The sequence below is a fragment of the Nerophis ophidion genome, linkage group LG16 (assembly GCF_033978795.1).
Source record: "Nerophis ophidion isolate RoL-2023_Sa linkage group LG16, RoL_Noph_v1.0, whole genome shotgun sequence".
Taxonomy (NCBI): domain Eukaryota; kingdom Metazoa; phylum Chordata; class Actinopteri; order Syngnathiformes; family Syngnathidae; genus Nerophis; species Nerophis ophidion.
Genome location: NC_084626.1, coordinates 48,201,482 through 48,225,365, shown reverse-complemented (window position 1 = coordinate 48,225,365; position 23,884 = coordinate 48,201,482). Strand labels below are relative to the sequence as shown.

Genomic DNA, 23,884 nt, shown 5'->3' with positions numbered 1-23,884 from the left:
AGCTAGACCGTGTAGTATTTTATACGTAAGTAGTAAAACCTTAAAATCACATCTTAAGTGCACAGGAAGTCAGTGCAGGTGAGCCAGTACAGGTATATATGTATGTATATATGTATATAAAGGTATATACAGTACAGGTATATATGTATGTATATATGTATATAAAGGTATATACAGTACAGGCGTAATGTGATCAAACTTTCTTGTTCTTGTCAAAAGTCTAGCAGCCGCATTTTGTACCAACTGTAATCTTTTAATGCTAGACATGGGGAGACCCGAAAATAATACGTTGCAGTAATCGAGACGAGACGTAACAAACGCATGGATAATGATCTCAGCGTCTTTAGTGGACAGAATGGAGCGAATTTTAGCGATATTACGGAGATGAAAGAAGGCCGTTTTAGTAACGCTTTTAATGTGTGCCTCAAAGGAGAGAGTTGGGTCAAAGATAATACCCAGATTCTTTACCGTGTCGCCTTGTTTAATTGTTTGGTTGTCAAATGTTAGAGTTGTATCATTAAATAGAGGTCGGTGTCTAGCAGGACCGATAATCAGCATTTAATGATCAATTGATATATTTAATTGACTTTTAATGGTTTAGGCATCTTTATATTTATACAATTACGTGTTATGTATTTAATGGTCTTGTGTTTCCTTAAGTTATGAAATGTACCAAGGAAATGCAACATTAAGTGATTGCACACATTAAACACGCAAGGGAAAATATGATGACTCCCTTATTAGTATTGTTGAAATTGGTACTTTAATAACTCATTCGTAAATACAAAATGCCCACTAAAGTCCGTTTCATTCACTTAGAGCAGGCGAGCTACTTTTGAAATGAGCAAGTCTAAATTCTCTTATTGGAACCAACAATGTTGTTGAGGGAGAGCAAAGACAGTGTTTGATTTCCTATTTGCAAAATAAGCCACTGCTCATCAAATGTAAACGCCAATAATAATTTAATATTGTTTTCCCGACAAAAGAGTGACGTAATGCAGTTACACAGCAAAGATGACAGCCCGATATGCAACATGCACCTACACAAATAAGCCGTTTAAAAATAAAATCGCAATCAGCAATAAGTGTGCCATGATCTGCAAAAAAAGAAAAGCAAAAAAAAACAACCCCTGCAGAATTAGAGTGAAGTTTGACTATTTGTTGTAAATAAGTGATCAATGTAGGGTTGTACGGTATAGTACCGGTTCCCTCTTTTTTTCTTGAAACGGGCATGACAGCACATCCTCACGTGGTGACATTGCTGGTTTTGCGAACAGAGGAGCATGTTGGGCAGTGCACACACACCGAGTACTTACAAGCAGACACAGTGTGGGAACCGAAAAGGGAAAATGGACGCATTTTGGTGTAAAAAGTCAAGATGAAGGTGAAGTTATAACACTGAAACACCCTCAGGAAGAGCTGCTTTAAGACATGCAGCTAACATCCCTCCACAGTGTTTTGGCTACTTCTAAATCACTAATCCTGGCCTCCATGGAGATCAATAAAGACAGTGTCTTACAAGTATCATTATCACTGCAGGACGAGGAATAGCCAAACATGCTTCACTACACACCGTAGCTCACCAGCGTCACAATGTCAACAAACACCATGAGTGGATCTACACCTGACATCCACTGTAATGATACCAAGAACAATAGTGTATCAAGTCAATTCTATGATTACATCGATATTTTGTATCATCAAAACATCTTTTTAAAATTCATTTTATGTTTATAAAGTCAGTAAATACGTCCCTGGACACATGAGGACTTTGAATATGACCAATGTGTGATCCTGTAACTACTTGGTATCAGATCGATACCTAAATGTGTGGTATCATCCAAAACTAGTGTCAAGTATCAAAGAAGAGAAGAATAAGTGATTATTACATTTTAACATAAGTGTAGATAGAACATGTTAAAACAGAAAACAGTGCGACACCTACCCTTTACATCAGTATTTCTTAACCATATTATTATAGGTTTATTTGGTATTATATTTTATTGTATGATCGTGTAACTACGTGGTATCAGATCCATACCTAAATGTGTGGTATCATCCAAAACTAATGTCAAGTATCAAAGAAGAGAAGAATAAGTGATTATTACATTTTAACAGAAGTGTAGATAGAACATGTTCAAAGAGAAAATAAACAGAGATTGACAGTAAATGAACAAGTGGATTAATAATCAATTTTTACAGTTTGTCCCCATAATGTAGACGAAATAATAGAATGATAAATTACAGTGTGTTACTGGAGACTAATTAGGAGTCTTTGTTTGTTTACTTAATGTCAAGTATCAAAGAAGAGAATAATAAGTGATTATTACATTTTAACAGAAATGTAGATAGAACATGTTAAAACAGAAAACAGTGCGACACCTACCCTTTACATCAGTATTTCTTAACCATATTATTACTGGTTTATTTGGTATTATGTTTTATTGTATGATCCTGTAACTACGTGGTATCAGATCCATACCTAAATGTGTGGTATCATCCAAAACTAATGTCATGTATCAAAGAAGAGAAGAATAAGTGATTATTACATTTTAACAAAAGTGTAGATAGAACATGTTAAAACAGAAACCAGTGCGACACCTACCCTTTACATCAGTATTTCTTAACCATATTATTATTGGTTTATTTGTTATTATATTTTATTGTATGATCCTGTAACTACGTGGTATCAGATCCATACCTAAATGTGTGGTATCATCCAAAACTAGTGTCAAGTATCAAAGAAGAGAAGAATAAGTGATTATTACATTTTAACAGAAGTGTAGATAGAACATGTTAAAACAGAAAACAGTGCGACACCTACCCTTTACATCAGTATTTCTTAACCATATTATTATTGGTTTATTTGTTTTTTTTTTTTTATTGTATGATCCTGTAACTACGTGGTATCAGATCCATACCTAAATGTGTGGTATCATCCAAAACTAATGTCAAGTATCAAAGAAGAGAAGAATAAGTGATTATTACATTTTAACAGAAGTGTAGATAGAACATGTTAAAAGAGAAAATAAACAGATATTGACAGTAAATGAACAAGTGGATTAGTAATCAATGTTCACAGTTTGTCCCCATAATGTAGACAAAATAATAGAATTATAAATTACACAGTGTGTTACTGGAGACTAATTAGGAGTCTTTGTTTGTTTACTTAATGTCAAGTATCAAAGAAGAGAAGAATAAATGATTATTACATTTTAACAGAAGTGTAGATAGAACATGTTAAAACAGAAAACAGTGCGACACCTACCCTTTACATCAGTATTTCTTAACCATATTATTATTGGTTTATTTGGTATTATATTTTATTGTATGATCCTGTAACTATGTGGTATCAGATCCATACCTAAATGTGTGGTATCATCCAAAACTAATGTCATGTATCAAAGAAGAGAAGAATAAGTGATTATTACATTTTAACAGAAGTGTAGATAGAACATGTTGAAACAGAAAATAAACAGATATTGACAGTAAATGAACAAGTGGATTAATAATCATTTTTTACAGTTTGTCCCCATAATGTAGACAAAATAATAGAATGATAAATTACACAATGTGTTACTGGAGACTAATTAGGAGTCTTTGTTTGTTTACTTACTACTAAAATACAAATTGTCTAGTATGGTCAACATTTTATTGAAGGACTAAATGACAATAATAAACACATGTTTTATGTACACTAACATTTTTTGTTCACATAAAGACATTTTTTGTGGTCCCCTTTATTTAGAAAAGTACTGAAAAGTAGCAAAATAATTTTGGTACCGGTACCAAAATACTGGTATTGGGACAACACTACCCCAATCTAGGGTCCAAAGTGTGGCTTGGGGGCAAAATTTCAGCTTGCAGCTCGCTTTTTATTTGCCCGCGACATTCATTATTGTCAAGATATGTAATTGGCAGCTCATCTCATCTGGATTAATAACAAGTATGACTCGTAGTCTTGTGCCCTTGCATCATTTCAATTAAGTTAAAATGTCAATCAATTAAAAAAAAGACCACACAAATTCAAGTATTTTGTTAGAAGGTAAAGAAGCAAAATCAATTGCATGATTGATGCAATGTTTTTTTGTGAATGAGTTAAATTGTTATTGATGACCGCCCTAGTTCTTAGATATTGCCCTCATTTCCTTTGTCATCTGTTGGGCTTGGAAGCGTGAGGTGGAAAGGCGTCGCATTGTGGGTTTTGCTGGACTCTGACACGGCTGAATGCAAGACGACCGGAATTAGTGTTGCCTTCAACAAGTTCAACATACGAGGCAAACATCATTAGCTGCCAAAATCGTAATCAGGATCGCTTCAGGGGAAAAAAAGATTTGGTGAGATTTTTCTCATTTCCAGCATGAAAGCAAAGCCCAAGGAAGTGGTCTTATGAAGCTAATAGAGAGACGACGGATGGCAGCCATGAGACCATCAAACATGACTTTTAACGCCATCACCTGGTACATGTTGATGTGTTCACTCTATTTTTAAACTATTTGAATCAGAGCCTGTTTGATTCTATTGCACACCTAGCATTTAGGACAATCCTGGGCAACTATTTTGACCCTGGGGGACAAATTTAAAGAAAATAAATGTGTCTGGGGGCCGGTATATCTATTTTTAGGAACACAATACAAAACCTCACAATAATGTCTGATTGAATGCTAAAACTCTTATGACAGAAAACGGAATGGAATTTAAAAATGTTTTTACTGAAAGAGACACTCAGAATGTAGATGAAAATAAAGAATGTTACAATATTAACTACGAAGGAAAAAACGGTGAATATTGACAACATAAGAACGTCACACCCCCTCTCCATCCACACATTTTACAATCAAGTGAAATGCAAATAAAATGCAACAAACAGTGAAATATGAACTTGAAGGCAAAAATAAAACCCACCTAAAATCTGATATATCACGACACTTTAGAACTTTATCGTAAAAACCTCCGTCCACGTCTGTCCCCGACAGCCACATTTCAGGCTCTAGAAACACTCTGTGGAAACGCTCCCCGCCCACACTTCTTGGTACCTCGTCTGAGCTGCTGTGACTCACATTACCATAGTAACTAGTATATCATGCGAAGGCACAGATTCCAACCATCTAAATACTTTTTATGGTTCAAGACTTACTGTAATTTGAAAACATGAATGCACATTAAAATGGCAGCTGCAGGTTCTATCTCAAAGATCTAAAACAAGGAATGTCCGGTGGGCCAGATTGAAAAGCTTAACGGGCCTTACTTTGCCCAGGTCTGATTTCGTAGGATGTTAGTGTTAACTTAGTTAGCTGCGGGTTACAAACAATGAACAGTATTTGGGGAAAATGCCCCTATTCTTAGATCAATAATTGAGAAGACTTAAATAGTTCACATAGTCATGCACAGTCTTCTTTAGACTAGATTTGGTTTGAAACACATTTTCCCAGGACACACCACTCAGTTAAGTCCTGTTGACTGACCTATGGAAACCTTTCCGAGCTCTTGCACACACCCAAAGTTATTTTGTCTGTGAGCCGTGAGGCAATCCAGAATGTTTGGCCCGTGTAAAAACTGAGACACAGGACACGTTCGGCGGCTTGCTTGAATCTCGTCTACTGGACACACTCATACGGATCAATTCCACCAGCTGTACTTTGGAACAGGCTCCACTTTGTTTCGGTAAAGTCCCGAGCTTTTTTTCCATTCGTACGATCCATTTTAATCCGGTTTGTTGCTCTCTCTTACAACACCGCTGGTTGAGTACAACCACGTAAACAAAGCCTATGTCCCGCAACTCATTTAGAGCCCTGCGCCACAAAGCTAACGCTGATGTTTTCTTCACGTAGCTTAGCATACATTGACGTACGTTGGTTTGATTTTATCGTCCTTAATGTACGGAATGTATCATAGTGGTTTCCTTGCGCCCTTCACACTGGAAACAGCTTGTACACCTGATATACGGTTTTGTTAGCAACCTGAGGAACTGTCTATGGATATTCTCCTTCATCTAGGCCATTGTCATCTAAGGGCCTTCAACCGACTGCAACTTGACCGTTTATTTTGCCTCTTATCCGAGTAGACTTCATCAGTTCATGCTCAGAGACTTAGCTTGTTCAGATCTCAGTAGCATAAACCTGAGATCAACTGAATAACTTTGACCAGGACAATCCTGAGCGAATGACTGAAAAATGCAGTCAGGTCTTGGAAATACTTGGCAGATAGAACTGGGAATAAAAAACATCCAACTTTTTCTTCAGGCTCTCGATGCTGCTTCTGTCCCGGTAAATTCTCTGAACCAGCATGTCATCTTTGGCAAACACCACCAGGTCGCACCACGAAACACCCGTCACCATTATCTCTCCCTGGATGTTCCAGTAGAGGTTGTCTAAGGTTTTCAGGCGCACCGTTCCGTCCTGGAAACTCAAAAAGGAGCAGGCCATGTAACTCTGGAGGCTGGAGCAGCTGACGTGGACCAGTCCAAAATTGGGAGTCTCTTTGGGGTCGTACACCATGCCGTGCGGCAAGGCTGCCAGCCATGCGGCATCTGCGTGTTTAACCAGAGAACAGGGGGACCAGTTGACACATACGCTGCGACAGTACTCGCCAAGAGCTTGGATTTTCATTTGCTCCTCCTCTTGTGCGCTTGAAATGTTATCTTTGGCCGTTTTCAAAATCATGAGCTTTGAGTGACTCTGTCCTGAAAGCTTCTGCTGTCGCTCGGTCGCCTCCTTGTGCTCAGCATCACAATTAATGACTTGTCTCTTCTTCGGCTCTCCGGTACTGATCTCTGGAATACACATCACTGGCTTCAAAGCGTGATCCTTCAAAGGCATCTGCGGCCAATCGGGAGCATCACTGTGATATGTGAAGTCCCCTCTTGACGACTGGCTGGCATCATTTCCAGGTCTGTGTATTAGTCCCATGTTCTCATTGGTAATAACTTTGGCAAACAGAGGTTTCTTGTTTTCAGGCAAGTTCTTGCAGTCTTGGAAAGGTGTCTGCAAAAAACGCGGGCAGTCAGGTGAGTCAGCAAGAACACCATAGCGCTCGTCGGGCTTCCTCCTGAAAGAAGAAACCAGAGCAGATTGTTAGGACTGTAAGGACCACAACTGCTAAGTCACCATTCTTACCTTGGAAACTTGTAGATTGTCTTCTGCAAAGTGTCTTCCACTGTCTTGTTTTGGAATAGGAAAAAGAAGACTGTTATATGTATGCAATTAAACAATTTGTATGCATTAAACACAGTTCATAAACTGAAAAAAAATGTTTCAGTTAAAGCTGGGGTACCAAAGTTTTATTCTTGGACACTACATCGTAACAGTAACCATTTCTGTCTGTGCCTTATAATTGAGTATTTCAGTAAATAAAACCCTGGAAGACAAACTCATGTGTCTTCCTGGCAGTCAACCTCTCCAGATCCAACTGCAGGATTTAGAGAAAGAAGGTCTGAGCAGAGCCTCGTTGGCTGCCGCGATATATGGTAGACATCAAGTCATGGATGGCAGTGATTTTCTGGAGAGCTCCAGCAGGACAAAACAGAGGTTTTAGTTTAGACCCTGAAGACCGGAGAGAGAAACCTTTATCAAAATTACAAGATTTTAAACTAATAAAAAATCTGGGTGTGATTTTTGATTCCATGTTGAGTTTTATCCCACATACTATAATCATTGAAAGATAGTTTAGACAGAGTACGCCCGTTTCTCTCTCAGGCCAACACGGAGGTGCTGATGCATGCTTTTATTTCCTGTCCTTATGGACAAGCGGTAGAAAATGGATGGATATATGGACTATTGTAATGCTCACTGGCCTTCCCAAAAGGAATATCAGATACTTCTCTTCCTGCCTTATTTGTATTCCATCCATCCATTTCCTACCCCTTATTCCCTTCTGGGTCACGGGGGTGCTGGTGCCTATCTCAGCTACAATCGAACGGACTGTGGGGTATACCCTGGACAAGTCGCCACCTCATCGCAGGGCCAACAGAGATGGACAGACAACATTCACACACTAGGGACCATTTAGTGTTGTCAATCAACCTATCCCCAGGTGCATGTCTTTGGAGGTGGGAGGGGCCTATCCCCAGGTGCATGTCTTTGGAGGCGGGAGGAAGCCGGAGGACCCGGAGGGAACCCACTCAGTCACGGGGAGGACATGCAAACTCCACAAAGAAAGATCTCGAGCCCGGGATTGAACCCAGGACCCCTCAGGACTTTCCTATTGTAATGCTGACCCACTAACCCCTCTTCCACCGTGCTGCCCTTATTTGTATTGACTTTTTTAAATGTTTAAGTATAATTTTAGTTCTTTAAAAAACAGTTTTCTATGAAGTAATATAGAAATGTATCAGAGCTGATTATCTTTTTGATGGAGGAATGTAGTTCATCACAGAACTGGCACTTACGTGTAATTAAAAAGTATTAATTTTAAATGAACAATCGATTGTGAGTGGGAGAGTTAACCCCAAGAATGGAAACAAATGGAGGAAGTATAAAGGAAGGCAAGATTGTTTTATAAATATCCCTGCCATGCCTCCATGGTTGGATTTCACATTTTCGGGACTTGCGCTGTTCCCAAGTACACAAAAACAGGTACCAACAGGTAAGAAAAGTTGGTTTTGCATAATAAGGCCCCTTTAAAGAATTTCAAAAAGAAAAAGTTTACCTTTGTGTCTGAAGTTTTGGGTGGTTTCAGAGATCCAACGTTGTCGAGTTTCTTACTACATCTTGGCTGAGGGATTTCTGGGGTTGTGTTGATGTTCCCAGAAGTAGTATCCTGTAGTGGGCTGGTGATGTTGTCCTCAAGCCTTTTGGTGTCTTTCTCTTTGTCATCAGAGCCATCAGGCTTTTTAGCCAATGGTTCAAATGCACAGGACTCGGACACTTCTATGTGTTCCTCTTCAGGTACTTTAGGACAGGTATCCGATAAAGATAACACATGCGACACGGACATATCTGTTGGCTCCTCTTTAGAGACAATACCAGTGGGCTTCTTTTCAAGTACTTTAGGACAGGTCTCTGATAAAGACAACACATGCGACACGGACATTTCTGTTGGCTCCTCTTTAGAGACGATACCAGTGGGCTTCTTTTCAAGTACTTTAGGACAGGTCTCTGATAAAGACAACACATGCGACACCGACATTTCTGTTGGCTCCTCTTTAGAGACGATACCAGTGGGCTTCTTTTCAAGTACTTTAGGACAGGTCTCTGATAAAGACAACACATGCGACACAGACATTTCTGTTGGCTCCTCTTTAGAGACAATGCGGGTTGGCCCCTCTTTAGGGACAATACTGGTTGGCTCCTCTTCAGATACTTTAAGACAGGTCTCTGATAAAGATACCACATGTGACACAGACATTTCTGTTGGCTCCTCTTTAGAGACAATACCGGTTGGCTCCTCTTCAGGTACTTTAGGACAGGTCTCTGATAAAGATACCACATGTGACACAGACATTTCTGTTGGATACTCTTCAGGTACTTTAAGACATGTCTCTGATAAAGCTACCACATGCGACACAGACATTTCTGTTGGCTCCTCTTTAGGGACAATACCGGTTGGCTTCTCTTTAGGGACAATAACTGTTGGCTTCTCTTTAGGGACAATAACTGTTGGCTTCTCTTTAGGGACAACACCAGTTGGCTTCTCTTTAAGGACAACACCGGTTGGATTCTCTTTAAGGACAACACCGGTTGGCTTCTCTTTAAGGACAACACCGGTTGGCTTCTCTTTAAGGACAACACCGGTTGGCTTCTCTTTAAGGACAACACCGGTTGGCTTCTCTTTAAGGACAACACCGGTTGGCTTCTCTTTAGGGACAATACCGGTTGGCTGCAAAACTTCTTCAGCCGTCAGTGGCTCAGATGCACCAGAGGTCAATTGTTCGGTCTGCTCCGTTTTAGCCTTTTTCATCAGAGGCTCTGCTAATTCTGGCTCGACGGGAGCGTCGCGCTTCAGTGTTTGCTCTCCGACAGTAGAAGTTGATTTGTTACAATCTATTGAGGAAAAGAAAAATAACTTTACACAAAGAATAGCAAGTCAAGAAAATGTTGCTCACTCAAAAAGTGTTCACACACATCTCAATGCGGACGTCATCTTTGCAAGACTTTAAACCCGGCCTATTCACCCGCCAAAGCTCGGAATTTCTCCCGACGAACATCACCCAATGATGAAAACATTAAAACTAGGCCTGTTCCCAGGCTGCCGTTTGAAGAAGCCTGATTGGCAACGGGTGAGTCTAGAGCAGGGCTCCAATTTAACCGCGGCAATTTCCGCGACCCCCTTCTCATTTTCCGTAGTGCCCCAGAAAATTTACCAACATTTGCGGCAGTTGTTTCTGTGACCGTCTTTGACTTTTTACTTGTTAATGGACAAGGGGTATAATTGTTAACGGCATAATGATAACTCGCGATAAATTTCCAGATGGACTAACCGTCTCCTTTCTCCTTTGTAAAATTACCAAAACCCCGTCATTTGTACATGCATTTAAGGCAACACGAAGTCAGGGGCATGCACACTAGCGTTTGGGTTATTAATCATGGCGGACTTTTAGCGTTAATATCGCTCCAAGGGTATTATACTTAGTCGACAGACCTACATGTCACTCTACGGGTGGCCTTATAAACAACACCAACACTGTCATAAAGCTGTGCCATATAGTAAGACCATACTAAAAATAATGACAATTACATTTCGGGAGAATATTTGATGATGTGGTCCTGATGGCTTCATCTGACCGGGATCTTCAGCTCTCACTGGATCGGTTCGCAGCCGAGTGTGAAGCGATCGGAATGAGAATCAGCACCTCCATGTCCGAGTCCATGGTTCTCGCCCAGAAAAGGGTGGAATGCCATCTCCGGGTTGGGGAGGAGACCCTGCCCCAAGTGGAGGAGTTCAAGTACCTAGGAGTCTTGTTCACGAGTGGGGGAAGAGTGGATCGTGAGATCGACAGGCGGATCGGTGCGGCGTCTTCAGTAATGCGGACGTTGTACCGATCCGTTGTGGTGAAGAAGGAGCTGAGCCGGAAGGCAAAGCTCTCAATTTACCGGTCGATCTACGTTCCCATCCTCACCTATGGTCATGAGCTTTGGGTCATGACCGAAAGGATAAGATCACGGGTACAAGCGGCCGAAATGAGTTTCCTCCACCGTGTGGCCGGGCTCTCCCTTAGAGATAGGGTGAGAAGCTCTGCCATCCGGGAGGAACTCAAAGTAAAGCCGCTGCTCCTCCACATCGAGAGGAGCTAGATGAGGTGGTTCGGGCATCTGGTCAGGATGCCACCCGAACGCCTCCCTAGGGAGGTGTTTAGGGCACGGTCCAATCGGTAGGAGGCCACGGGGAAGACCCAGGACACGTTGGGAAGACTATGTCTCCCGGCTGGCCTGGGAACGCCTCGGGATCCCCCGGGAAGAGCTAGACGAAGTGGCTGGGGAGAGGGAAGTCTAGGTTTCCCTGCTTAGGCTGTTGCCCCCGCGACCCGACCTCGGATAAGCGGAAGAAGATGGATGGATGGATGGATGAGAATATTTGCACTGCAAAACAACAGAACACATTCCCAGAATTCTTAACTCCCGGGACGCTGGAGTCATTCTCCCTCGCTTTCCGCCGTGTGTTTAAGAGCGCACTGCTGTTAGACGGAGACAGGTGTGGACAATATTGGAGACACTTGTCTCGACAATAAAAGTAAACAGGGAAGGAGAAAAACTATATGATGTTGCTTTCATTTTGACAATATGCAGCATCCATCAGCTGCTGAGTTTATGAGGTGAGGAAACACTGTCAATCCTGTTTTTTTTTTTTGTCGTGGGCCTTTCCCAACTTCGTCACGTGTTGTTGGCATAAAATTCTAAAGTTAATGATTATTTGCACACAAAAAAAATGTTTATCAGTTTGAACATCAAATATGTTGTCTTTGTAGCATATTCAACTGAATATGGGTTGAAAAGGATTCGCAAATCATTGTATTCTGTTTATATTTACATCTAACACAATTTCCCAACTCATATGGAAACGGGGTTTGTATAAAACATACAACATAAGGTGGCAAAAAACATTTCAATAATGAATAAAACAATGAAACAATGAAAAAAACAAAATACAAAATACGGGGGCTTCACGGTGGCAGAGGGGTTAGTGCGTCTGCCTCACAATACGAAGGTCCTGCAGTCCTGGGTTCAAATCCAGGATCGGGATCTTTCTGTGTGGAGTTTGCATGTTCTCCCCGTGAATGCGTGGGTTCTACTCCGGGTACTCCGGCTTCCTCCCACTTCCAAAGACATGCACCTGGGGATAGGTTGATTGGCAACACTAAATTGGCCCTAGTGTGTGAATGTTGTCTGTCTATCTGTGTTGGCCCTGCGATGAGGTGGCGACTTGTCCAGGGTGTACCCCGCCTTCCGCCCGATTGTAGCTGAGATAGGCGCCAGCGCCCCCCGCGACCCCAAAAGGGAATAAGCGGTAGGAAATGGATGGATGGATGGAAAACAAAATACGGGACAAAAATCACTTTATATTCTCTACAGCTCGCTAGCGTTACATATCTGAGTTATTGTGCAGAAATATGGGGAAGCAACTACAAATGTGCGCTACATTCGTTAACTGTGTTACAAAAAAAGATCAATTAGAATAATACATAATGTTGGATATAGAGAACATGCAAACCCTTTATTTTTGAATCAAAAATATTAAAGCTCGATGATTTGGTAAAATTGCAAACAGCTAAAATGATGTACAAAGCAAATTATAACCTGCTACCAAAGAATGTACAACAATTCTTCTCAACTATCCATCCATCCATTTTTCTACCGCTTATTCCCTTTTGGGGTCGCGGGGGGCGCTGGCGCCTATCTCAGCTACAATCGGGCGGAAGGCGGGGTACCCCCTGGACAAGTCGCCACCTCATCGCAGGGCCAACACAGATAGACAGACAACATTCACACACTAGGGACCATTTAGTGTTGCCAATCAACCTATCCCCAGGTGCATGTCTTTGGAAGTGGGAGGAAGCCGGAGTACCTGGAGGGAACCCACGCACTCACGGGGAGAACATGCAAACTCCACACAGAAAGATCCCGAGCCTGGATTTGAACCCAGGACTGCAGGACCTTCGTATTGTGAGGCAGACGCACTAACCCCTCTGCCACCGTGAAGCCCTCAACTAAAGAGGAGAAATATAACCTTAGAGGAAAATAGAATTTAAAACATTTGTATGCACGTACAACACTTAAAACCTTTAGCATATCAGTATGTGGAATTAAAAAATGGAATGGATTAAGTAGAGAAGTTAAACATTGTACTGATGTGATCCACTTTAAGAGGCTGATCAAATTAATAGTGCTTACAAAGTACAAAGAAGAAGAATTATGAGAAACCCTTTCAACCTTTTTGAAAATAAGATATTCTTCATCTCAGTATGTTAATAATGACTGAATTAATTAATTACATGTTACAAAAACATTTGTATTACTCATTCACGGATGTCATTATACTATTTTACTATAAAAAAAAAGGTCAGTAAATGATGTATATATTTGTAAACGCTCTGATTAAATAAGCTTTGCTTCTTCCTACTCCTTTTCGGACATGATGTGATGTGAAATGATATGAAATGTTCTGATGTATTATGTTGTAAGTATGTTCATGTTCGAAATAAACTAAGAAAGAAAGAAATAAAAAGGTATTACTTTAAAGACCAGGTGACATATCATTTTGTTAATGTGTTATTCTGTATAGTTTTCCGTTCGGGCTCCAGTACTCTGGAATGCCCTCCCGGTAACAGTTCGAGATGCTACCTCAGTAGAAGCATTTAAGTCTCACCTTAAAACTCATCTGTGTACTCTAGCCTTTAAATAGACCTCCTTTTTAGACCAGTTGATCTGCCGCTTCTTTTCTTTCTCCTATGTCCCCCCCTCCCTTGTGGAGGGGGTCCGGTCCGATGACCATGGATGAAGTACTGACTGTCCAGAGTCGAGACCCAGGATGGACCGCTCGTCAGGACCCAGGATGGACCGCTCGCCTGTATCGGTTGGGGACATCTCTACGCTGCTGATCCGCTTGAGATGGTTTCCTGTGGACGGGACTCTCACTGCTGTCTTGGAGCCACTATGGATTGAACTTTCACAGTATCATGTTAGACCCGCTCGACATCCATTGCTTTCGGTCCCCTAGAGGGGGGGGGGGTTGCCCACATCTGAGGTCCTCTCCAAGGTTTCTCATAGTCAGCATTGTCACTGGCGTCCCACTGGATGTGAATTCTCCCTGCCCACTGGGTGTGAGTTTTCCTTGCCCTTTTGTGGGTTCTTCCGAGGATGTTGTAGTCGTAATGATTTGTGCAGCCCTTTGAGACATTTGTGATTTGGGGCTATATAAATAAACATTGATTGATTGATTGATATACAACATATTTCTGCTCAAACTCTTGATGGATCTGTCCCGATACAGCAGGGGTAGGGAACCTATGGCTCTAGAGCCAAACGTGGCTCTTTGGATGACTGCATCTGGCTCTCAGATTGTCAGGTTTGCCCCTGACAGTTTGTTTGTGTTTTAGTTTTTCTTGTGTGTGTGTAGTATTTCCTGTCTTTAGTTCCTGTCAGCGCTCTGTCTTTCTCCCTGAGTGCTGTGTCCCCTCAGCTGTGGCCGATTCGCACCTGGCCACACCTGGTGTCAATCAGCCAGGTCCTATTTAGACCTGTCTTCCAAACCAGTCAGTGCTGTATTATTGTCGATGTCACTTCCGTATTGTCGCCCGTGTCGTGTCATTGCGGCGTAGCGGTAAGCTATATTTCGATTTCTGTTTGTAGCTTACTGTCTTTTGTTCCCTGCTTCCGCTTTGTTTTCATTCTACAAGTAACGACTTCTGTTTTCTTGCTCGCTACCCGCTAGCTTCCACGGTAAGCCCCTTTTTGTTTTTGCTAGCTTCCATGCTAAGCTCCTTTTATTTTCTAGCTCCCATGCTAGCTCTCTTAGTTGGTTACCCGCCTCATGCGCGCCTTTGGTTGTACCCCTTTGGTTTGTTCTTGTTTTAGTATCTTTATTAAATCATATTTTCTCACTCCATGCCTGCCTCCATCTCTGCATCTTGGGGTTCGTCACTAACTCTGACACAGATAAATCTTAGCTGACATTGCTTAACACAATAAGTAATTAATCATTTTCACAGAGTTAAAAATAACGTTCAAAATATAAAACATTCTCATGCATTTTAATCCATCCATCCATTTCCTACCGCACCTGTTCAAGAAGTCACATTATTGGTAAGAAGTATTTTATTTATTATTGGTTAGCTTCAGGATAAAAATGTTATTAAAAATAATAAGAGACTTATTGTACACTAAAAATGTTGGTCTATCTTAAAAATGCATGCATTTAGTTGTATTCAGTGTTAAAAAAATATAATATGGCTCTCACAGAAATACATTTTTAAATATTTGCCTTTCATGGTTCTCTCAGCCAAAAAGGTTCCCGACCCCTGCGATACAGCATCTACATAACTTACAAAATAAATAATTATAAAAAAATACTTCCCTCTATCAAAAGGTAAAAATAGAGATAAAGGCACCATTAAATGGTGGGGCGGTATAGCTCGGTTGGTAGAGTGGCCGTGCCAGCAACTTGAGGGTTGCAGGTTCGATTCCCACTTCCGCCATCCTAGTCACTGCCGTTGTGTCCTTGGGCAAGACACTTTACCCACGTGCTCCCAGTGCCACCCACACTGGTTTAAATGTAACTTAGATATTGGGTTTCACTATGTAAAGCGCTTTGAGTCACTAGAGAAAAGCGCTATATAAATATGATTCACAATTCACTAAATGACAAAAATCTGACAAGTTTATACTAATAGCCATCCATCCATCCATCATCTTCCGCTTATCCGAGGTCGGGTCGCGGGGGCAGCAGCCTAAGCAGGGAAACCCAGACTTCCCTCTCCCCAGCCACTTCGTCTAGCTCTTCCCGGGGGATCCCGAGGCGTTCCCAGGCCAGCCGGGAGACATAGTCTTCCCAACGTGTCCTGGGTCTTCCCCGTGGCCTCCTACCGGTTGGACGTGCCCTAAACACCTCCCTAGGGAGGCGTTCGGGTGGCATCCTGACCAGATGCCCGAACCACCTCATCTGGCTCCTCTCGATGTGAAGGAGCAGCGGCTTTACTTTGAGTTCCTCCCGGATGGCAGAGCTTCTCACCCTATCTCTAAGGGAGAGACCCGCCACACGGCGGAGGAAACTCATTTCGGCCGCTTGTACCCGTGATCTTATCCTTTCGGTCATGACCCAAAGCTCATGACCATAGGTGAGGATGGGAACGTAGATCGACCGGTAAATTGAGAGCTTTGCCTTCCGGCTCAGCTCCTTCTTCACCACAACGGATCGGTACAACGTCCGCATTACTGAAGACGCCGCACCGATCCGCCTGTCGATCTCACGATCCACTCTTCCCCCACTCGTGAACAAGACTCCTAGGTACTTGAACTCCTCCACTTGGGGCAGCGTCTCCTCCCCAACCCGGAGATGGCACTCCACCCTTTTCCGGACGAGAACCATGGACTCGGACTTGGAGGTGCTGATTCTCATTCCGGTCGCTTCACACTTTATACTAATAATGAATTGAAAAAAACTGTGTTGGCCCTGCGATGATGGGGCGACTTTTTCAGGGTGTATCCCGCCTTCTGCCAGAATGCAGCTGAGATAGGCTCCAGCACCCCCCGCGAACCCGAAAGGGACAAGCGGTAGGAAAAGGATGGACGGATGGATCTATTATTACACCCAAAAATGTGTTTTCTTTTACCCTTTCAATATTTACTCCGTCTATTTGTGTTAGTTTCTCTTCTACTGCTACCAAATAGCATTATTTTAGCTTTACTGAAATTCAAAGATATCTTTTTAGTTTGTTATTATTTATATCATTTTCTGTGTGTTCTCTTGAACAAAACACAGTTGTATCATCTGCAAATAATAGTGACTTTAAGTCCTTTGTAACTTTACAAATGTCATTTATATAACGCTTGAACAATTGTGGTCCGAGTATTGATCCCTGAGGTACACCACTAAATACTTTCAGCTGTGTGTTTGCATGGCTTCCCGTTGGTTAAGTAGCTTCTTACCCAGTTCAATGCCAAACCGTTCTAATTTGACTGGTGACATCACTTCCTGCGTCTTTCTTTCGTCACTTCCTCTCCGAACCCGGTTTGTAAATGATCGATGAGTCCGCACAGAGCTAAGAGCCAGAGAGTGAAGAAATACCCGGCGCACTTACCCACGTAAAAACATTTCCACGGAGAGGAACCTTAAACGCTGGTACGAGGCTGAGGCTAAATAGTTATTCCTAAGTACAGAAGACATGGTCTAAAGCACCAACCTTTCATCTCCGAGGAGCTCACTCCCTTCAGGAGGCGGCGCAGGCGGCGGTTCTCCTCTTGGTAACGTCGGTTCTCCTCCTGATAACGTCGGTTCTCCTCCTGGTAACGGTGGTTCTCCTCCTGGTAACGTCTGTTCTCCTCTTGGTAACGTCTGTTCTCCTCTTGGTAACGTCTGTTCTCCTCTTGGTAACAGTGGTCCTCCTCTTGGTGTCGGAGGTCCTCCTCTTGGTGTCGGAGGTCTTCCTCTTGGTGTCGGCGGTCCTCTTCTTGGTGTCGGCGGTCCTCCTCTTGGTGTCGGCGGTCCTCCTCTTGGTAATGGCGGATCTCCTCTTGGTAATGGCGGATCTCCTCTTGGTAACGGCGGATCTCTTCTTGGTAACGGTGCTTCTCCTCTTGGTGTCGGCGGTTTTCCTCTTGGTGTTGGCGTTTCTCCTCCTGGTAGCGGCGTTTCTCCTCTTGGTGTCGGAGGTCCCCCTCTTGGTAATTCCGGATCTCCTCTTGGTGTCGGCGGTCCTCCTCTAGGTAATGACGGATCTCCTCTTGGTAAATTAGGTTCTCCTCTTGGTAGCGGCGGTTCTCCTCTTGGTGTCGGCGGTCCTCCTCTAGGTAATGGCGGATCTCCTCTTGGTAAATTAGGTTCTCCTCTTGGTAGCGGCGGTTCTCCTCTTGGTACTGTAGGTTCTCCTCTTGGTGTTGGCGGTTCTCCTCTTGGTGTTGGCGGTGCTCCTCTTGGTAACGGCGGTTATCCTCTTGGTAACGGCTGATCTCCTCTTGGTAATGGCGGATTCCTCTTGGTAACGGAGGTTCTCCTCTTGGTAACGGAGGTTCTCCTCTTGGTGTCGGCAGATCTCCTCTTTGTAACGGAGGTTCTCCTCTTTGTAACGGAGGTTCTCCTCCTGGTAACGACGGTTCTCCTCTTGGTTACGGCAGTTCTCCTCTTGGTGTCGGCGGATCTCCTCTTTGTAACGGAGGTTCTCCTCTTTGTAACGGAGGTTCTCCTCTTGGTTACGGCAGTTCTCCTCTTGGTGTCGGCGGATCTCCTCTTTGTAACGGAGGTTCTCCTCTTGGTAACTGTGGTTCTCCTCCTGGTAACGACGGTTCTCCTCCTGGTAACGGAGGTTCTTCTCATGGAAACGGCGGTTCTTCTCACGGAAACGGCGGTTTTCCCCTTGGTAACGGCGGATGACGTCACCTTGGTAACCCTCCACGGCTCGGAAGAACTTGACTATCGGCGCGGTCAAGTCTTTCATAAGTCTCCTCTGAAGGGCCTGCAGCGCCGGGCTGGGGTTGGCCATGTTGCTGTGTGAGTGGCGGCAGGTGTAAAGATTGTGTCACGAAGTCTTCTTCAGATTGTTGACTCACCTTCTTCCAGAACGTTCTTCAATTTCCGGTGAGGTGTTTATTCATCCCGCCGATAAGTTCCTGCGGTTAAACAAAGGGGGGGGGAGGGGCTGCGACCAGCGTGAGCATTTCAGTCCGCGGTCTTCCACCAAGCTGAAGTATATTCAGTAAATGAAGAACATTATGGACGCACAAACACTTTTGTCGTCATTTTCCTGCCGCGGGATGCAAGTTTAGGAACAGGATGACCACGCCCCTTGGTTCCCCGCAGCTCATTTGATTGGTCGCTGCAAAAAAAGGGCCTTTCTTCTTCTCCTTCTTCTGCTGCTGCTGCTGCTCTCGCTGATTTCTCACGCAGTGCGCCACTTTTGCCCCCATCGGTCACTGAGGGAACATGACTATCTGTCTCGTTGATGATTTTTTTTCAATGATAAATAAATAAATAAATGGGTTGTACTTGTATTGCGCTTTTCTACCTTCAAGGTACACAAAGATAAACCTTTAGTTAAAATATGCAATATTTGTATACATACAAGCAAGAATGACTGAGTCATCCCGTGGTCGCTGACTGACTGACAGCAACATTCTGCATTTAAGGCACAAAGAAAACATTTGCGAAAGTTAATTGTCACTTACAAAACCATAAAACACAAAATAAGAGTCTCGGAAAGCTGGCGTGCACATCACTTGTGCACGCCAGTTTTCCGAGACTCTGTATTTAGTTAGCGCAGGCAGCATGAAGCAGGGCTTTTATTGTGAAGATAGGAAATGTGCGGTCGGCCTTTAGAGTTTTGACGGAAGGTACGGTGCGAGAGTCTGTTGAAATAAAAAGTGTTTCTCGCCTTCCTCTCGGTCATATTTTCATAATAATGATCTTGCAGCAGCCAGCGTCATCTCACAAGACCCTCCGGTACCGTGAATGTCATTTAAGTGACGTCTTGGTGAAGATTGATGATCACTCATTTTTAGGTCTATTTTTTTTTTAAAAGCCTGGCTGGAGATCGACTGACACACCCCCCGCGGTCGACTGGTAGCTCGCGATCGACGTAATGGGCACCCCTGGTGTACGGCGTACTGTACATTTTTGAGAAAGGATTTTAAAATGCGCCTTATAGTCGGAAAAATAGGTCATGTTAACTGTCAGTGATGACCAAGTTCTTCATTGCCCAGGTTCCAGTTGACTTCTTCAAAGACGGCCGTGTCAGGCGGGTCAAACACCTTCGAGTCCGACTGTCGGCCGCGTGCTATGTGAAACTTTACCATGACTGAAGTAAGGGGAATGACAAGGAAATGAATATTTCAAAAAGTGAAATTTGCATGAGAACCAGGGCGTCTAGGAACAAGTCAACATGCTTCCAAGTTCAAGTTGAGAGCAAAGCTTGTTGCAGCACACCGGGATCAACTTCAGTCAAGTTGTCATGAAGGAGATGTTGTTTTTTTATAATAGTACAACATTAATATTCTGTCATGACTGACCTGCTTTGAAGGTTGGCTCACACATGCTCTCACTATTATGTTAGATCCACTATGGACTGGACTCTCACTATTATGTTAGATCCACTATGGACTGGACTCTCACACTATTATGTTAGATCCAGTATGGACTGGACTCTCACTATTATGTTAGATCCACTATGGACTGGAATCTCACTATTATGTTAGATCCACTATGGACTGGACTCTCACACTATTATGTTCGATCCTCTATGGACTGGACTCTCACACTATTATGTTAGATCCACTATGGACTGGACTCTCACACTATTATGTTAGATCCACTATGGACTGGACTCTCACACAATTATGTTAGATCCACTATGGACTGGACTCTCACACTATTATGTTAGATCCACTATGGACTCGACTCACACTATTATGTTAGATCCATTATGGACTGGACTCTCACACTATTATGTTAGATCCACTATGGACTGGACTCTCACTATTATGTTAGATCCACTATGGACTGGACTCTCACACTATTATGTTAGATCCACTATGGACTGGACTCTCACTATTATGCTAGATCCACTATGGACTGGACTCTCACTATTATGTTAGATCCACTATGGACTGGACTCTCACTATTATGTTAGATCCACTATGGACTGGACTATCACTATTATGTTAGATCCACTATGGACTGGACTCTCACAATATTATGCTAGATCCACTATGGACTGGACTCTCACTATTATGTTAGATCCACTATGGACTGGACTCTCACTATTATGTTAGATCCACTATGGACTGGACTCTCACTATTATGTTAGATCCACTATGGACTGGACTCTCACAATATTATGCTAGATCCACTATGGACTGGACTCTCACTATTATGTTAGATCCACTATGGACTGGACTCTCACTATTATGTTAGATCCACTATGGACTGGACTCTCACAATATTATGCTAGATCCACTATGGACTGGACTCTCACTATTATGTTAGATCCACTATGGACTGGACTCTCACTATTATGTTAGATCCACTATGGACTGGACTCTCACAATATTATGCTAGATCCACTATGGACTGGACTCTCACACTATTATGTTAGATCCACTATGGACTGGACTCTCACTATTATGTTAGATCCACTATGGACTGGACTCTCACAATATTATGCTAGATCCACTCGACGTCCATTGCACCGGTCACCGGGGGGGCGGAGGGGTTTTCTCCCCATCTGCGGTCCTCTCCAAGGTTTCTCATTGTGTCATTGGGTTGAGTTTTTCCTTGACCTGATGTGGGATCTTAGCCGAGGATGTCGTTGTGGCTTGTGCAGCCCTTTGAGACACTCCCAATTTACAGCTATATAAGCAAACAGTGATTGATTGATCGATTGAGTAAAACAACTGTTGAGATTCAAAAGGGTGACTTTTGTATTTTGGTTGAAATCCATTTTTCCGTATGATCGTGTAAAAATATACATTTCTCTCCATAGATCAGGGGTCTCAAACATGGGGCCCGCAGGCCAATTGCGGCCCGCGAGACGTTATTTTGCGGCCCAAACTTTGATATGACAATTTTATGTATGTGCGGCCCGCAAGTTTAATTTGAACAGAACTTGACAGCGTCATACTTCCCAACGTTCCGATTTGTACCCAATCAACAATACTCAGGGTGGGCCGCGATGGCAATGTTCTTTGTTTTTTCTTCTTTCTCATGAAAAAGGGAGGATTTTGTGGTTGGTGCACCAATTGGAAGTGTATATTGTGTTTTTTATGTTGATTTGATTAAAAAAAAATATATATATATAGTGTGAATGTTGTCTGTCTATCTGTGTTGGCCCTGCGATGAGGTGGCGACTTGTCCAGGGTGTACCCTGCCTTCCGCCCGATTGTAGCTGATAGGCGCCAGCGCCCCCCGCGACGTCGAAAGGGAATAAGCGGTAGGAAATGGATGGATGGATGGATATATATATTTTTTTTTTTTATAAAAATGCATTAAAATTCGGGCCGCGGCCCTGTGGTTGGGGACCACTGTGTTAAAATACTGAACTGATGTTTACCTTATCCCAATTACAAGCAGTATAAATAATATATATAGTTAACATTTGCCCTTTACCTTTGTTAGGTCACATTTAAAACTTTTTTAAAACATACTAAAGAAAATCAGGGCAGCACGGTGGTAGAGGGGTTAGTGCATTTGCCTCACAATACATAAGTCCTGAGTAGTCCTGGGTTCAGTCCCGGGCTCGGGATCTTTCTGTGCGGCGTTTGCATGTTCTCTCTGTGACTGCCTGGATTCCCTCCGGTTGCTCCGGCTTCCTCCCACCTCCAAAGACATGCACCTGGGGATAGGCTCCTCCCACCTCCAAAAACATGCACCTGGGGATAGGCCCCTCCCACCTCCAAAGACATGCACCTGGGGATAGGCCCCTCCCACCTCCAAAGACATGCACCTGGGGATAGGCCCCTCCCACCTCCAAAGACATGCACCTGGGGATAGGCCCCTCCCACCTCCAAAGACATGCACCTGGGGATAGACCCCTCCCACCTCCAAAGACATGCACCTGGGGATAGGCCCCTCCCACCTCCAAAGACATGCACCTGGGGATAGGCCCCTCCCACCTCCAAAGACATGCACCTGGGGTTAGGCGCCTCCCACCTCCAAGGACATACACCTGGGGATAGGCCCCTCCCACCTCCAAAGACATGCACCTGGGGATAGGCCCTTCCCACCTCCAAAGACATGCACCTGGGGATAGGCCCCTCCCACCTCCAAAGAAATGCACCCGGGGATAGGCCCCTCCCACCTCCAAGGACATGCCCCTGGGGATAGGCCCCTCCCACCTCCAAAGACATGCACCTGGGGATAGACCCCTCCCACCTCCAAAGACATGCACCTGGGGATAGGCCCCTCCCACCTCCAAAGAGATGCACCCGGGGATAGGCCCCTCCCACCTCCAAAGAAATGCACCCGGGGATAGGCCCCTCCCCCCTCCAAACACATGCACCTGGGGATAGGCCCCTCCCACCTCCAAAGAAATGCACCCGGGGATAGGCCCCTCCCACCTCCAAAGACATGCACCTGGGGATAGGTTGATTGGTAACACTAAATTGGCCCTAGTGTGTGAATGTTGTCTGTCTATCTGTGTTGGTCCTGTGACGAGGTGGCGACTTGTCCAGGGTGTAACCTGCCTTCTGCCCGAATGCAGCTGATATAGGCTCCAGAGCCCCCCACTACCTCGAAAGGGACAAGAGGTAGAAAATGGATGGATGGATAAAGAAAATCAAGTGAAATCAAGATATGAGTGGAAACAAATTTACAAGTGAAACAAGGTTTTTCAAACCTACGGACTTTAATTTCTTTGAAGTTAAAATTGAACCCATACAGGTGCACAACACAAGGTGAACACAGAGTAAACAAACATATCAGTCAGGACAACACATTGAACACATGGCCTTTAGCCACTAGAGCAGGGGTGCCCATTACGTCGATCGCGAGCTACCAGTCGACCGCGGGGGGTGTGTCAGTCGATCTCCAGCCAGGCTTTTAAAAAAAAATAGACCTAAAAATGAGTGATCATCAATCTTCACCAAGACGTCACTTAAATGACATTCACGGTACCGGAGGGTCTTGTGAGATGACGCTGGCTGCTGCAAGATCATTATTATGAAAATATGACCGAGAGGAAGGCGAGAAACACTTTTTATTTCAACAGACTCTCGCGCCGTACCTTCCGTCAAAACTCTAAAGGCCG

The 23,884-nt window shown here is 43.6% G+C and overlaps 1 protein-coding gene across 1 annotated transcript; it reads right to left on the bottom strand.

The window, feature by feature from the left end:
* Positions 1-4,691: 4,691 nt before the first annotated feature.
* LOC133535602 (golgin subfamily A member 4-like) lies at positions 4,692-18,628 on the bottom strand. Its single transcript, XM_061875558.1, has 5 exons — positions 18,301-18,628; positions 17,333-18,229; positions 8,647-9,980; positions 7,116-7,159; positions 4,692-7,047 (listed from the first exon to the last, which is right to left on the bottom strand). Exons 1-5 carry the CDS (start codon positions 18,626-18,628, stop codon positions 6,180-6,182), a joined length of 3,471 nt encoding a protein of 1,156 aa, XP_061731542.1. The 3' UTR covers positions 4,692-6,179.
* Between the last annotated feature and the right edge of the window lie 5,256 nt (positions 18,629-23,884).